Source organism: Ursus arctos, unplaced genomic scaffold (genome assembly GCF_023065955.2).
Source record: "Ursus arctos isolate Adak ecotype North America unplaced genomic scaffold, UrsArc2.0 scaffold_21, whole genome shotgun sequence".
In the NCBI taxonomy this organism is placed as follows: domain Eukaryota; kingdom Metazoa; phylum Chordata; class Mammalia; order Carnivora; family Ursidae; genus Ursus; species Ursus arctos.
Window position 1 is genome coordinate 26,913,720 of NW_026622886.1, and position 13,527 is coordinate 26,927,246.

The 13,527-nt window shown below is 34.6% G+C and overlaps 1 protein-coding gene across 1 annotated transcript in view; it reads right to left on the reverse strand.

Annotated features, from left to right (window-relative positions):
* LRRIQ1 (leucine rich repeats and IQ motif containing 1) overlaps window positions 1-13,527 on the reverse strand; it is a 177,474-nt gene that overhangs the window by 157,244 nt on the left and 6,703 nt on the right. The window contains exons 4-7 of the mRNA XM_057316341.1: window positions 10,456-10,547; window positions 8,748-8,865; window positions 7,720-7,943; window positions 3,292-3,366 (exon numbers count right to left, since the gene is read on the reverse strand). Of these exons, the coding sequence (XP_057172324.1) occupies window positions 3,292-3,366; window positions 7,720-7,943; window positions 8,748-8,865; window positions 10,456-10,547 (509 nt within the window). The remainder of the gene's footprint in view (window positions 1-3,291; window positions 3,367-7,719; window positions 7,944-8,747; window positions 8,866-10,455; window positions 10,548-13,527) is intronic.

Genomic DNA, 13,527 nt, shown 5'->3' on the forward strand with positions numbered 1-13,527 from the left:
AATCAGAATGACACAGAGAAAAAGCAAGAGAAACCACAGGCCAAAATTTGTGTAGGAGAAGAGCACTTCAAACTTTCTGAGATGGGAGGTCTGATAAAGGAGACTCCCAGACCTAGCACAGAGACTACAGAAGCAGGGGATTATTGGGTGCGATTTATGATACCAGGAAGGCAAGGTAGAACGTACATATAAGCAATATGAAGAACTAGCCTAGTCACATAATGCAAGTGCTCAAATAAAAAAAATATGACTCACTCAAACAAAAAATCAAAATAGAATGGCTTAAATAGGTGTTGGCTAAATAAAAACTTCCAAATTAGACATTTTCCTGAAACAACATACAAAATAAAAAGACATGAAATTTATGACAGAGACGTTCATGTGTAAAGGGGATCAACACAGAAATTCTAATATAACAAGGAGGAGTTACAGCTAAAGACCTGAGAAAAACTGAAGAGAAGAAAATAATAGAAAAATGTTTTCAGGGGCACCTGGGTGGCTCAGTAGGTTCATGGTCTGACTCTTGATTTAGGCTCAGGTCATGATCTCAGGATCCTGGGACTGAGCCCTGTGTTGGCTCTGCACTCAGTGGGGAGTCGGCTTCAGGATTCTCTCTCTCCCTCTGCCCTCCCCCTACCCCGGCACTCTCTCTTTCTAAAATAAATAAAACTTAAAAAAGAAAAGAAAAGAAAAATGTTTTCTAAACCAAAAAAGGTCATAAGATAAAGAGTGGAGTTAACTTTTCATGCATACACATAGACACACTCACATGGATGCTAGCAATATTTCAGAACCCTAAGGAATTAAGCTCCATGAAGGCAGCATTTTCCATTCTATCCACTGCTGTACCTTGAACACTCAGAAGTACCTGGCACGAAATAAGAAATCAGTAAATATGTGTGGATGGATGTAAAAAGTAAAAAATCCTAAGACTTCAAAAGAATGTAAGGAATGAGTATCAAATTTACAATGATAACAGGCAAAAATATGTAAATAGGAAAAACAAAGCTGGGGGCATCACAATGCCGGATTTCGAGCTGTACTACAAAGCTGTGATCACAAAGACAGCATGGTACTGGCACAAAAACAGACACATAGACCAATGGAACAGAATAGAGAACCCAGAAATGGACCCTCAGCTCTTTGGGCAACTAATCTTTGATAAAGCAGGAAAAAACATCTGGTGGAAAAAAGACAGTCTCTTCAATAAATGGTGCTGGGAAAATTGGACAGCTACATGCAAAAGAATGAAACTTGACCACTCTCTCACACCATACACAAAGATAAACTCCAAATGGACTAAAGACCTCGATGTGAGACAGGAATCCATCAAAATCCTATAGGAGAACATAGGCAGCAACCTCTACGACATTGGCCAAAGCAACCTTTTTCATGACACATCTCCAAAGGCAAGAGAAACGAAAGATAAAATGAACTTGTGGGACTTCATCAAAATAAAAAGCTTCTGCACAGCGAAGGAAACAGTCAAAAAAACTAAGAGGCAGCCCACGGAATGGGAGAATATATTTGCAAATGATGCTACAGATAAAAGACTGGTATCCAAGATCTACAAAGAACTTCTCAAACTCAATACGTGAGAAACAAATAAACAAATCATAAAATGGGCAGAAGATATGAACAGATACTTTTCCAATGATGACATACAAATGGCTAACAGACACATGAAAAAATGTTCAAAATCATTAGCCATCAGGGAAATTCAAATCAAAACCACACTAAGATACCACCTTATGCCAGTTAGAATGGCAAAAATTGACAAGGCAAGAAACAACAATTGCTGGAGAGGATGTGGAGAAAGGGGATCCCTCCTACATTGTTGGTGGGAATGCAAGTTGGTACAGCCACTCTGGAAAACAGTGTGGAGGTCCCTTAAAAAGTTAAAAATTGAGCTACCTTATGACTCAGCCATTGCACTACTGGGTATTTACCCCAAAGATACAGACATAGTGAAGTGAAGGGCCATATGCACCCCAATGTTCATAGCAGCATTGTCCATAATAGCTAAATTATGGAAGGAACCGAGATGCCCTTCAACAGATGAATGGATTAAGAAGTTGTGGTCCATATATACAATGGAATATTACTCAGCTATCAGAAAGAACGAGTTCTCAACATTTGCTGCAACATGGACCGCACTGGAGGAGATAATGCTAAGTGAAATAAGTCAAGCAGAGAAAGACAATTATCATATGATTTCTCTCATCTATGGAACATAAGAACTAGGAAGATCAGTAGGGGAAGAAAGGGATAAAGAAAGGGGGGGGTAATCAGAAGGGGGAATGAAGCATGAGAGACAATGGACTCCGGAAGACAAACTGAGGGCTTCAGAGGGGAGGGGGGTGGGGGAATGGGATAGGCTGGTGATGAGTAGTAAGGAGGGCACGTATTGCATGGTGCACTGGGTGTTATATGCAACTAATGAATCATCGAACTTTACATCAGAAACCAGGGATGTACTGTATGGTGACTAACATAATATAATAAAAAACATTAAAAAAAATAAAAAAATAAAACAGGCAAATGAAACATAAAAATTGTATATATAAATATGCACTGGAGTTATGTCTTTAATTTGTTAAAACCAAATTGTAATAAATCTGGATTCTATCCTCTAGGAAACTAGTCGTTCGGTTGTTAAAGCAAAATAAAAATATTTTCAAGTGTGCAAAGACTGAGAAAATTTGCCACCCAAAAACGTTTTCAACAAATATTTAGGCATACAAGAAATGAAAACTGAGTCTAGAAATCAGGTGATGACTCCGGATTCAAAGAACACTAATGATCAAAGAAACCATTAACACTTAAATTTAAATTGTTTTATTCTATCTTCTTCCATCATTTCACTCAAGAAGTCAGCTGTTAGTTTACTGTTCCTCCTTTTTAGGTAATGTGCCTTTCTGCTCCAGTGGCTTTTACAACTTCTCCCTCGTCCTGAATTTCAATCGTTATACTATTATATTCCCAGGTGTGATTTTCATAAGCATCTTCAATCATAATGAAATATATATAATAGTATGTTTCCTCAAACCTTAAAAAACTGTAGAATTCTAATTTTATATAGACATGTTCACTCACTAAACCAGTTTATTTTAATTTTTAGGACATTATATTTCAAGGAGAATTTCTGATGATTAATGAATATTTAAAGCTTTAGTAAATTAAATCCTACAGCAGATAGCCAATATTATTTTTAAATGTCCATTTCAAGTAAAATAATTTATTTCAAATGAAGAATTATTATTGTGATGATTAAAAACAAGAAACAGATACCTCATGCTGTTTAAATTTCTCTTTCCACATTTTCTCTTCTTTATGGAGTTCATCATTCATCTTGTCCTGTTCTTGCTGAACATATGGTAATATTGAGATATTATGTTCAAATGTCAAAAAAATATGTTCATTATATTCAATCTCCCAACCTATGTTTGTAAATAATAGTTACAGATAACAACTCACCCACTGATACTCTGTTATCAGCATGGGGATAACAACTTTAATCTCAACCTAAAGTATCACATAAATGATATCTAGGATTCCCATTTTGAGCACATCAAGATGTTAGCAACCTGGGAAAGTGTTTTATTTATTTGAGTATGTTAATAAACATACACAAAATAAAATAATAAATAACAATAAATAAATAATAAATAAAATGTATTGGCTAGGTATGTTGTTATATTGTTATATTGCTGCTGGGCAATGCAAAAATTACAAATAATAATGTTTGCAAGATGAGTTTTACATTACAATTTTTTCTCTCCACACCATCCCATTTAATTCACATAATCTATGAGTTCAGTGGATAATGATTTTCTTGATTATCATCTATTGTGTTAAGGCTCTGCAGAATAAACAAGATCAGTAAAGTATAATCCCTTCCTCTAAAATTTTACCTTTATTTTTTTATTTTTATTTTTTTTAAAAGATTTTATTTATTTATTCGACAGAGATAGAGACAGCCAGCGAGAGAGGGAACACAAGCAGGGGGAGTGGAGAGGAAGAAGCAGGCTCATAGCAGAAGAGCCTGATGTGGGGCTCGATCCCAGATCGCCGGGATCACGCCCTGAGCTGAAGGCAGACGCTCAACCTCTGTGCCACCCAGGCGCCCCTAAAATTTTACCTTTAGTATGGGAACACTATCTAAGATCACATATTATCTCAAATTTAGCAGAATAAATTTATCACAAGAGAAGACTATAAAGGATCACAGTAGAAATAGGTGCTATAACTAGAAGATCATGCATGAAAAGTCTCATGTAGAAGATTTTACTTGAAGGCATTTATTAAATGTTTTTCAACTAGGAAAATGTAACTCCGTTTTTAGGAAAATTAAAAGGTTACATTCAAGTTAAAGACAGAAAGCCAAGGATTCACTAAAAAGATCAATAAGGTAGTTATTAGAGAAATATATGTAAGAATCAAGGAGAGCCTTCTGTAGATATGGTGGTGTGAGTGAGAACAGATACAAAGACAACGTAAACATGAAATTGCTACAAACTGCCAAGTACCTGGAAATAAAAGAAGTGTGAATATTTCTTTGGACATAATCTTATACAATGAGAATCAAGCAGAGAAATAATGTTTTAAAAAAATCCTTCTGGCAGCACTATGGTGAATGGGTTTGTGGAATACAAAACCAAAAGTAGAGAGATCAGTTAGAGAGTTTAGTGAATACGCCAAGCTGGACATTAGGACACCCCGAACTACAGAGTAACAGCAGATAGGTGGGTGGATGAGAGGGTGGATAATATAACTATCTGACGGAAGAGGATAATAAAAAGAAGGAAGAGCCAAAGATGGTCCTCACCTTTCTAGCTTAGACTATGATGATAGCGTAGCTCATCAAAATGACGAATACCAGAGGAGAAGCACGACTCAGGAAGACAGTGCCTTCAGTTCTAGACACATTAAGTTCTGAGTGTAAAGTATCTGTAGGAGAGTTACATAGCTCATTTTTCTCTTTTGTTATAAATATAGATATGTTTCTGTCAGCTATGGATGACATTATCAAGAGAGAAAGTATATGAGAAAAAAAAAGGACAGAGGAAGAAATCCTTGGTAGTACTGTATTCAAGAGAGACAGAGACAGAGAAGGCTAACATGGATATGAAGGAGGAATTGCCAAACATGTAAGAAGAGAATCAAGGAGGTGTGATCCCACAGAAGTCAAGGAAGAGAGAAATGGTCAACAATCAAATTTTTACTGGCATAAAATGCTACAGAGGCCAATATAAGAACTTAAAAAGAAACGGTGAATATGGAAACTTAGAAGTCATTGGTTATTTTGTTGAGAGCAGTTTCATTTAGTGGGGTGGTGGTGATATATACCTAGTAAGTTTAGGATTCAATGAGAGACTAGGACATAAATAGAGCAAAACTAACTATTCTTTAAGAAGCCTTACTATGATAAGGAGAGCTATAGAGAAGCTAAAGTGAGCGTATCAAGAAATGTGACCTCATGATTTTTCTTTTGTTTTGTTTCTAGGATGGGAAAAAACTGAACATGCTTATAAAAAATAAGAAAGGAGGAAGTTGATAGGGGTGTTTCAGCATACAAGGTAAATCAAACAAATAAAAAAGCAGGGGTAAACTGAAAAATAATGGAATATAGAGCAGAGCAGGGAAAGCTAACCTTTAGTAGAAGAAACCTTTCCTACTGAGTGTGGAGCAAAGACAAGAAAAAAAGGTAGGGTGAATACAAAGGTTAGTGCAAACCAGATAGAGGATTAGGAAGAGGGAGTTCTTAATTGATGCAAAAATGTAATGTGATCACTTGCCAATAATGAGGAGGGAGAAGTTGGGTAGATCTCTTAAGGAAAGAAATGTACAATAGCTTCATATTTCATTCCCCCAACAACTAACAAAGGACACAGAAAAGAACTACTGAAAGTAAGTAAATTACATATTTACAATGCATCATTATAAAATTATGGCATGGTCCCATTGGACAAGTTTTAAGCCCCAAGACATAACAAAGTATATATTCAGGAATTCATTAAAATATTTTAAACTATAATTTTATGATAAAGCACAAATTACTTTCAGAAACTAGTTAGAATTCTTTGAAGATGGGGCCCGGATGTCAGATCTCTTTTGCGTCATTGAAGCACACAACAATGCTTTGGCATTGCGGTAGTCAATAAATTTTTTTTTAAAACAATTAAAAATGGCAATTTGAGTGAACAGAATTTAAAAGTCAGATGTTTTCTAAATCTGAAAACAGCACTAACAATCTATAGCAATGATGCATTTCAGCATAAGACAACAAACACTACTCCAATAATCTAAATTATATTAAATCCTATCCTGGAATAAAGCTTCTGACTTTTGGAAATGACCAATTATCTGGTCTGTGGAAAGGAAAATATAACAAAAGGAAAGCTAAGAATCCATAGTTCAGATTACTAGAAAAAGCCACAGCCAAACAGGGTCTACAGTATAATTGCTTTTAATTGATTTATTTTCTATACAATCAGGAAATGCCATGTACTCAACATGAGAGCTAGAATCCACTGAACTACCTAAGTGACCACATGTCAATGTTCTCTATATGTGACTCTCAAAACTAGTAAATGTGGGTAATATGTAGGTCAATTTTAGTAATGTGAGACAGAGAAGTCAGTCCCGCTTGTTATCTACACATTCTAACAATCCTGATGACCATAAAGTAGGGTCCTAAAAATCCACCAGTTTCTCAATATACCACTACCATGACCTAAAGGTATGGACTTCCTGGGGTAGGGTTAAAAGGAAACAGAAACAAAAACAACACAAAACTCCTTCACACCAAAAAATTTCTAGTCTCAGGAATTAGCTCAATTACGGGAGCAAGGCACATACCATTATCTACATGGGTGAACCGCTATAACCAAGTATGTTTTATGTAATTGCTATACATTAGACCACATAGCAAGGGCATTTCATGATCAGGAAAATTCTGTTGCCTTCTTGTATGACTAGAAGGGTATGAAAAAGTCAATGGATATCTGGGCTCTTTTTATACATTTTTTTGTATATATATATGGAATATATATATGTGTATATATATATATGGAATATATATATATGTATATATATATGGAATATATATATATGTATATATATATGGAATATATATATGTATATATATGGAATATATATATGTATATATATGGAATATATATATGTTTATATATATGGAATATATATATATGTATGTATGTGGAATATATATGTATATATATATAATGGAATATTACTCAACCTTCAAAAAGAATGAAATCTTGCCATTTGCAACAATGCAGATGAAACTAGAGGATATTATACTAAGTGAAATAAGTCAGAGAAACACAAATACCATATGATTTCACTTATATGCAGAATTTAAGAAACAAAACAGATGAACACAGGGGAAGGGAAGGAAAAATAAAATAAGATTAAAACAGAGAGGGAGGCAAACCGTAAGAGACTCTTAACTACAGGAAACAAATTGAGGGTTGCTAGAGGGTATGTGGGGGGGATGGAGTAATTGGTGATGGGCATTAAGGAGGGCACTTGAAGTAATGAGCACTGGGTGTTATATGTAACTGATGAATCACTGAATTCTACCTCTGAAACTAATAATACAGTGTATGTTAATTAAAGTGGATTTAAATTAAAAATTAATAAAAGAAAAATTATATGAAAAACAAAAACAAAAAATTTTTAAAAACCCTTTACCTTCTGAATATTCTCTAATTTCTTCTTTTCAACTTCAAATTGTTTCATCCAGCAACGTCTCTTTTCTTCTTCTTCTTGAAATTGCTTTTCTTCTCTATCCCTTTGAGCTTTGAGAGTTTCTTTCTCCTGGCCTTCCAGTTCTTTCTGTTTGTCTTGCCAAGCCTCAAAAGACTGTCTACATCTTTCTTCCACTTCACAGTATCCAAAATTTATATCAACATCATCTGTATTCATGAAGAGAAATATTATTCTCAAAATCAAGCCTGTCAAAACTGACTTAATGTAGAGTATGAAAGTAATTTTGAAATGAAGAAATAAGGTCAATGTATTACCAAAGTAAAAGTGGTAATATGCAAAAAATACATTCTTGAACATACATAAAAATCCTATTGCAGTCATATACAAAGAAGTCCCACTTCAGTCAAAAAAGAAATCAAATCACATAACTTGCCTTAACTATACCACCAAACAAAAACGTGTGTGTGTGTGTGTGTGTGTGTGTGTGTGTGTGTGTGTGTATGTGCTGTAGTTAAAGGAACACACATGGTTAAAGGATACTTAAAAATTCAAGGCTGGGGATGTCTGGGTGGCTCAGTTGGTTCAGCTTCCAACTTGATTTTGGCTCATGTCATGGCCTCGGGGTCCTAGGATCAAGCCCTGTGGTAGGCTCTCCACTAAGCAGGGTGTCTGCTTCTTTCCCTCTCCTTCCGCCTCTCCCCTTGCTCACTATCTCTCTCTTTTTCTCTCTCTCTCAAAAATAAATAAATCTAAAAAAAAAAAATCCAAGGCTGGGTATATCTATCAGTCCGATATATATGGAAAAATGTAAATATATTTAAACCAAGTTAATTTAGGAGGCATAAAAAACTATGAAAATTCGAAATTAAGTATAGCAAAGGCATAATAATTTCCAAATATCATGATTGTATTTTTCTAAATGTCAAAAGAAAACAGTCTAAATTTTTTTCAGAGAACTATGGTCAATCACATAAAAATTATCAAAAATATTATTGAGCAGTTTAGCACACCTGGCAAAACATGTTCATCCACAGGCAAATCACGAGGACCAGGCTCCGGGATAGAATCAGGACTGCCACAATGGGCTTTATTCCTCAGAAATTCTTCTTTTTCTATTTCAGATAACATCTAAGAGGTTAAAAGAGTACCAATAATTAAAGAGTAAAGCCATCATTTTAATAATATATCAAGCTTTATATACACATATTTAGAACTTTATTTACTTTCAATCTCTCTCAAATACAGCCCTATAGCACACTAAAAATGTTATTCCCATGCAAGCAGACTGCATTTTAGCCTCCTTGTTTTTCAGAATTCTTATCACTCTCTTATATTTCTCCACAATATTCAAATAAACTGCTTGAAAATCTGTGGGACGAATAAGTCATGGGAATAAAAGGTACAGCATTAGGAACACAGTCAATGATATTGTAATAGCTTTGTATGGTGACAGATGGTAGCTAAACTTGTGGTGAGCATAGCATGATGTGTAGAGATGTTTTATTACTAAGTTGTATACTTGAAGCTAATGTAACATTGTGTGTCAACTATACTCAAATGAAAACAAAAAAATTGCTTGAAAATCATTTCGAAGTGTTTCTACTAATGTTTGCTCTCTTCCTACTACATTTCCACATTTCTTAACTACAGTGATTGCTCGCATATATAAATGGCTAATACATTCAGCATGTTTTAAAAACAGAACTATTCTTTACTTTAACCAAATTATGCAAAAGTCATAATGTTGATGAATACTTTCCCATAATTAGACTTCTACCATATTCTAGTTGGAAAGATACAGCATATCTATTTCAATGAAGTAGCAGTATTATAATTCAAAATTAATATTTCAAGTTTGTTACCAAGAAAGAGAGTAAGAGACATATATATAAGCAATTTTCAAATTATGTTAAACATCTTAGGGGTCAGAATAGAGTTAGGTAAAACTATAGATAGGTAAAATAAGAAGTAAAATATGTCCAGGATGCTGAACCTGTAGAAGAAATTTCTCAAACATAAATCTGGAGGTTTTAACCAAAATTGCTAGGCTCTCCCTTATTCTTATTTCTTTAGGAATGTTTATATGTTATATTCTTTTAAAAAACTAACATAAGATATTCTACATTGAAAATTTCCACAGGATATTTAAAGTCTCTGTTGGAACATAGTACATTCCTAAGCAAGGTAATAAACATTATATTCATTGTTTTCCTTGGAGTTTTTAGGGAAAAAATACCACACAGTATAGTTCTACTGTTCTATCTACATGCATTTTAAATGCCCAAGAACTGATGATTCGAATCACTATTTCTAATATTTTTAAAAGTGAAATGTGAATTGTTGTATATTATATGCCACAGGAAAACATAAAGCCAAAAACAATTTGATTAAAAATAATTAAATTTTCAAGTTTTAATCGGTGGACGTTATCTTTTTTTTAAGACATATTTATTTAAGAGAGAGTGCACATGCTGTGGGGAAGGGCAAAAGGAGAGGGAGAAAGAATCTTAAACAGGCTCTGTGGGCTCAATCCCACAACCCTGAGATAATGACCTAGGCCAAAACCAAGAGTCACTAAGAGTCGGACTTAACAGACTGTGCCACCTTGGTGCCCCTATCACTGAACTTTAAATCAGTGAACTATCATCCTTCATAAGAGGGAAAGGTAAATTTCTAACTGTAATATTGAGTACTTTCAGTCAAATATTGATTATATACCTTTCTTAACTGCTCCGAATTTTCTTTATGTTCAGTTGAAAATGCTATCCTTAAATGCATGTGATTATTAGGAACCACTCCATAACTATAGTCTAGAGAAAGACAAAAATATTATAGCTTTAAATATTACAGCAGGGAAAAGCACGTTAAAATCTCAAACCCTTTCATTATCCTTTAATCTCAAATTCTATCATAGTATATTCTTGATCAGTGACTCAAAACAACAGTAAAATAATGAAAAATAAAGAACAGAGGAAATTTGTAATCTTTGTTCTAAAAATAAAAGTAACAAATTCATAAAGCACTCTCTTGATCACCTCTTGTATTGTAGACTGAAGTTTATTTTCCATGTACACAGTATAATGCTGTGTTTGATACTGCAGTGACACCTTGATTAGAAATCAATAAAGGTTTAATTCTACTGCCACAAACAATATATAACCTTGCACAAGATACTAAACACACTTCAACAATAAAGTATTAGTTTAAAAGATTATAATTACTAATGTGAATGAAGTGAGCTTTCATTTCTGATTTTATAAGTTTTAGTTGAATTTTATTGTCCTTTTATCATCTGTGCTGATGTGTTCTATCATGGTAACCTTCATTAACAGTAAACTATTGCTCACAGATGACTGTTTTGCTGGTTAACTAACTACTCACCCCTATTTTGTCAGACATTACAGATTTTCTTCTTCAACACCTATTCACAGCCTCACCAGCCTGCTTTCCATGTGAGGGGCTGACAAAGCAAAAATAACACCCTCGAGGTTCCTTTGAAGCTAGGTTTCTGAGGGTGATTTAGGTTCTGCCAATTGATATATTTGCTTAAGTCTTCATTTCCATAAAAATATTATGTGTGAAGAGAGACAGGGAGCAATATTTTCGTTTTTCGGGCCCATATTATGATAGAGGGAGCTTTGGGTTGGCGATAGGAGTGTGTAGTAGAAGATTAATCTCTCCAAATATCTTAATTATATCAGACAGCAGCTCTTTCTGCAACCCAGTTTAACAATGTATGTGTGTGTGTATATTTTTTACACTTTGGATGTTCAGACTAGAGTGAATTTCCTCAGTTCTATTAACAATTCTGTTATTCATTGGAATAGCTCATCTCCAAAGATGTCTTTTCCACACTTCCTGGCATGCATACACTGTTTAGTTCCCTTCCACACAGAACCTGGGCTGACCCTGTGTAACCACCAGGATGTTACAGAAATGATGTTGCTTGACTTATGAAACTAGATCATAAGAAGCCTTACAAGGTTCCACATTAGTCTACTGGGAATTTGTTTGTGGAACTCCTAAGAATCCAGGTGCCACGCAAGCCATAGAGAGATACCACAGGTAGATGCCTCCAGCTGACCACCCAGGTGCCGCAGTAGAACTCCCGCCCAACAATTAGCATCCATCGACAAGCATTTCAGTGAACCATCTTTGGAATATTCCAATCCACTAAAAACTTCAGATGACTGTGTCCCTGTTCAACATCTAACTGTGAATGCATACAGAAATCCAAACAAGAATTGCCTAGCTAAGCTCAGTCAACTCACAGAACCATAAGAGATGATAACATATTGTTATTTTAAACCACTTGGTTTGCTTTGCAGCAATAAATAACCAAAACGTCTAACCTCTACCCATAAAAACAAAGACATAAACACCCCCAAAACCTTTCTGCTTAAAGCAGCTCAAATAGCTTCTGTCTATAACTGAGAGCCCTAATATATCTATATTTATAAGTGAAATTAGCCTCTGGTTTCTTGTGTGTGTGTGCGTGTGCATGTATATATGTGTGTGTGTTATGCTTTGTGTTTGAAATATGCAACTTTTTATAAATGAAATATTATATAATCTGCAGATTTGTTTATCCTTGATGGATTGTAAGAAGTCAACTGTAAAACCATACTCATTTCTTTTTTTTTCTTTTTTAATCATACCAATTTCTAATGACATTTGAGAAGGAAACTTTTTCCACTTTCTCGCCAGATTATTGATTTAATAATGTTTTCCGCTTTTTTCAAGCAATTTTGATAATTTGAATTTTCTTGAAAAAATATTGTATTCATTGAGACTATCAAACTTATTTGATCACAACTATACATGAGGTCTCATGATTTTTCTAAACCACTGCTATAGAGTTACATAACCTTTCATGTAACTAATTTTCTATAAATTGTGTTTCCTTTTTTTCTTAATTAGGCTATATAATTGCCAATATATTTATAATATTTTCATTGTATAAACTTTAGTAAATATACATAAACAAGCCATTAATATTCCCTATAACTCAACTACAGATAATCGCTGCCAAAATTTGAAGCATCTTCATAGAGTAAGTCTTTACAAATCCACTCACACAGGTGCTCAGGACAAGTATCTTGGAGTCAATTTCCTCTCCTTCTCTCATTTCAATCCATCAATAAATACTTTTGGTTCTTTTTACCTTAAAAATGGTTTCTAGAATATGGATATTTTTCATCATTTCTACTCCAACCACTCTCATCTCCAACCATGCTATTTTTTTAAAGATTTTATTTATTTATTTATTTATTTATTTATTTATTTATTTATTTATCAGAGAGAGAGCGAGCACAAGCAGTGGGAGCAGCAGGCAGAGGGAGAAGCAGGCTCCCTGACGAGCGAGGAGTCCAATGTGAGATTGGATCCTAGGACCCTGGGATCATAACCTGAGTCAAAGGCACACACATAACTGACTGAGCCACCCAGGCATCCCTCTAACCACACTATTGCAATAGTCTTGTAGTAGACTCTTGCTACCTCGGGTTATCTTTTCTACACAATTACCAGAATGATTGCCTCAAAAATGTGTCAGATATTGTCACTCCTTACTCAAAAACCTTCACATACACAGAGTAGAATCCAAAGCCCAGACTATGGTTTACAAGAGCCCTATATGATCTGACCCCCACATGATCTGTGCCTTGCCGTTTACAGAGCCTTCTTTCTGGAACACTGGCTCTCTAGATATCCATGTGGCTCACTTTCTCATTCACTGAGATAGCCACATGGCTTTCCTTCTCAGTCATTGCTCAAATATCACCTCCTCAA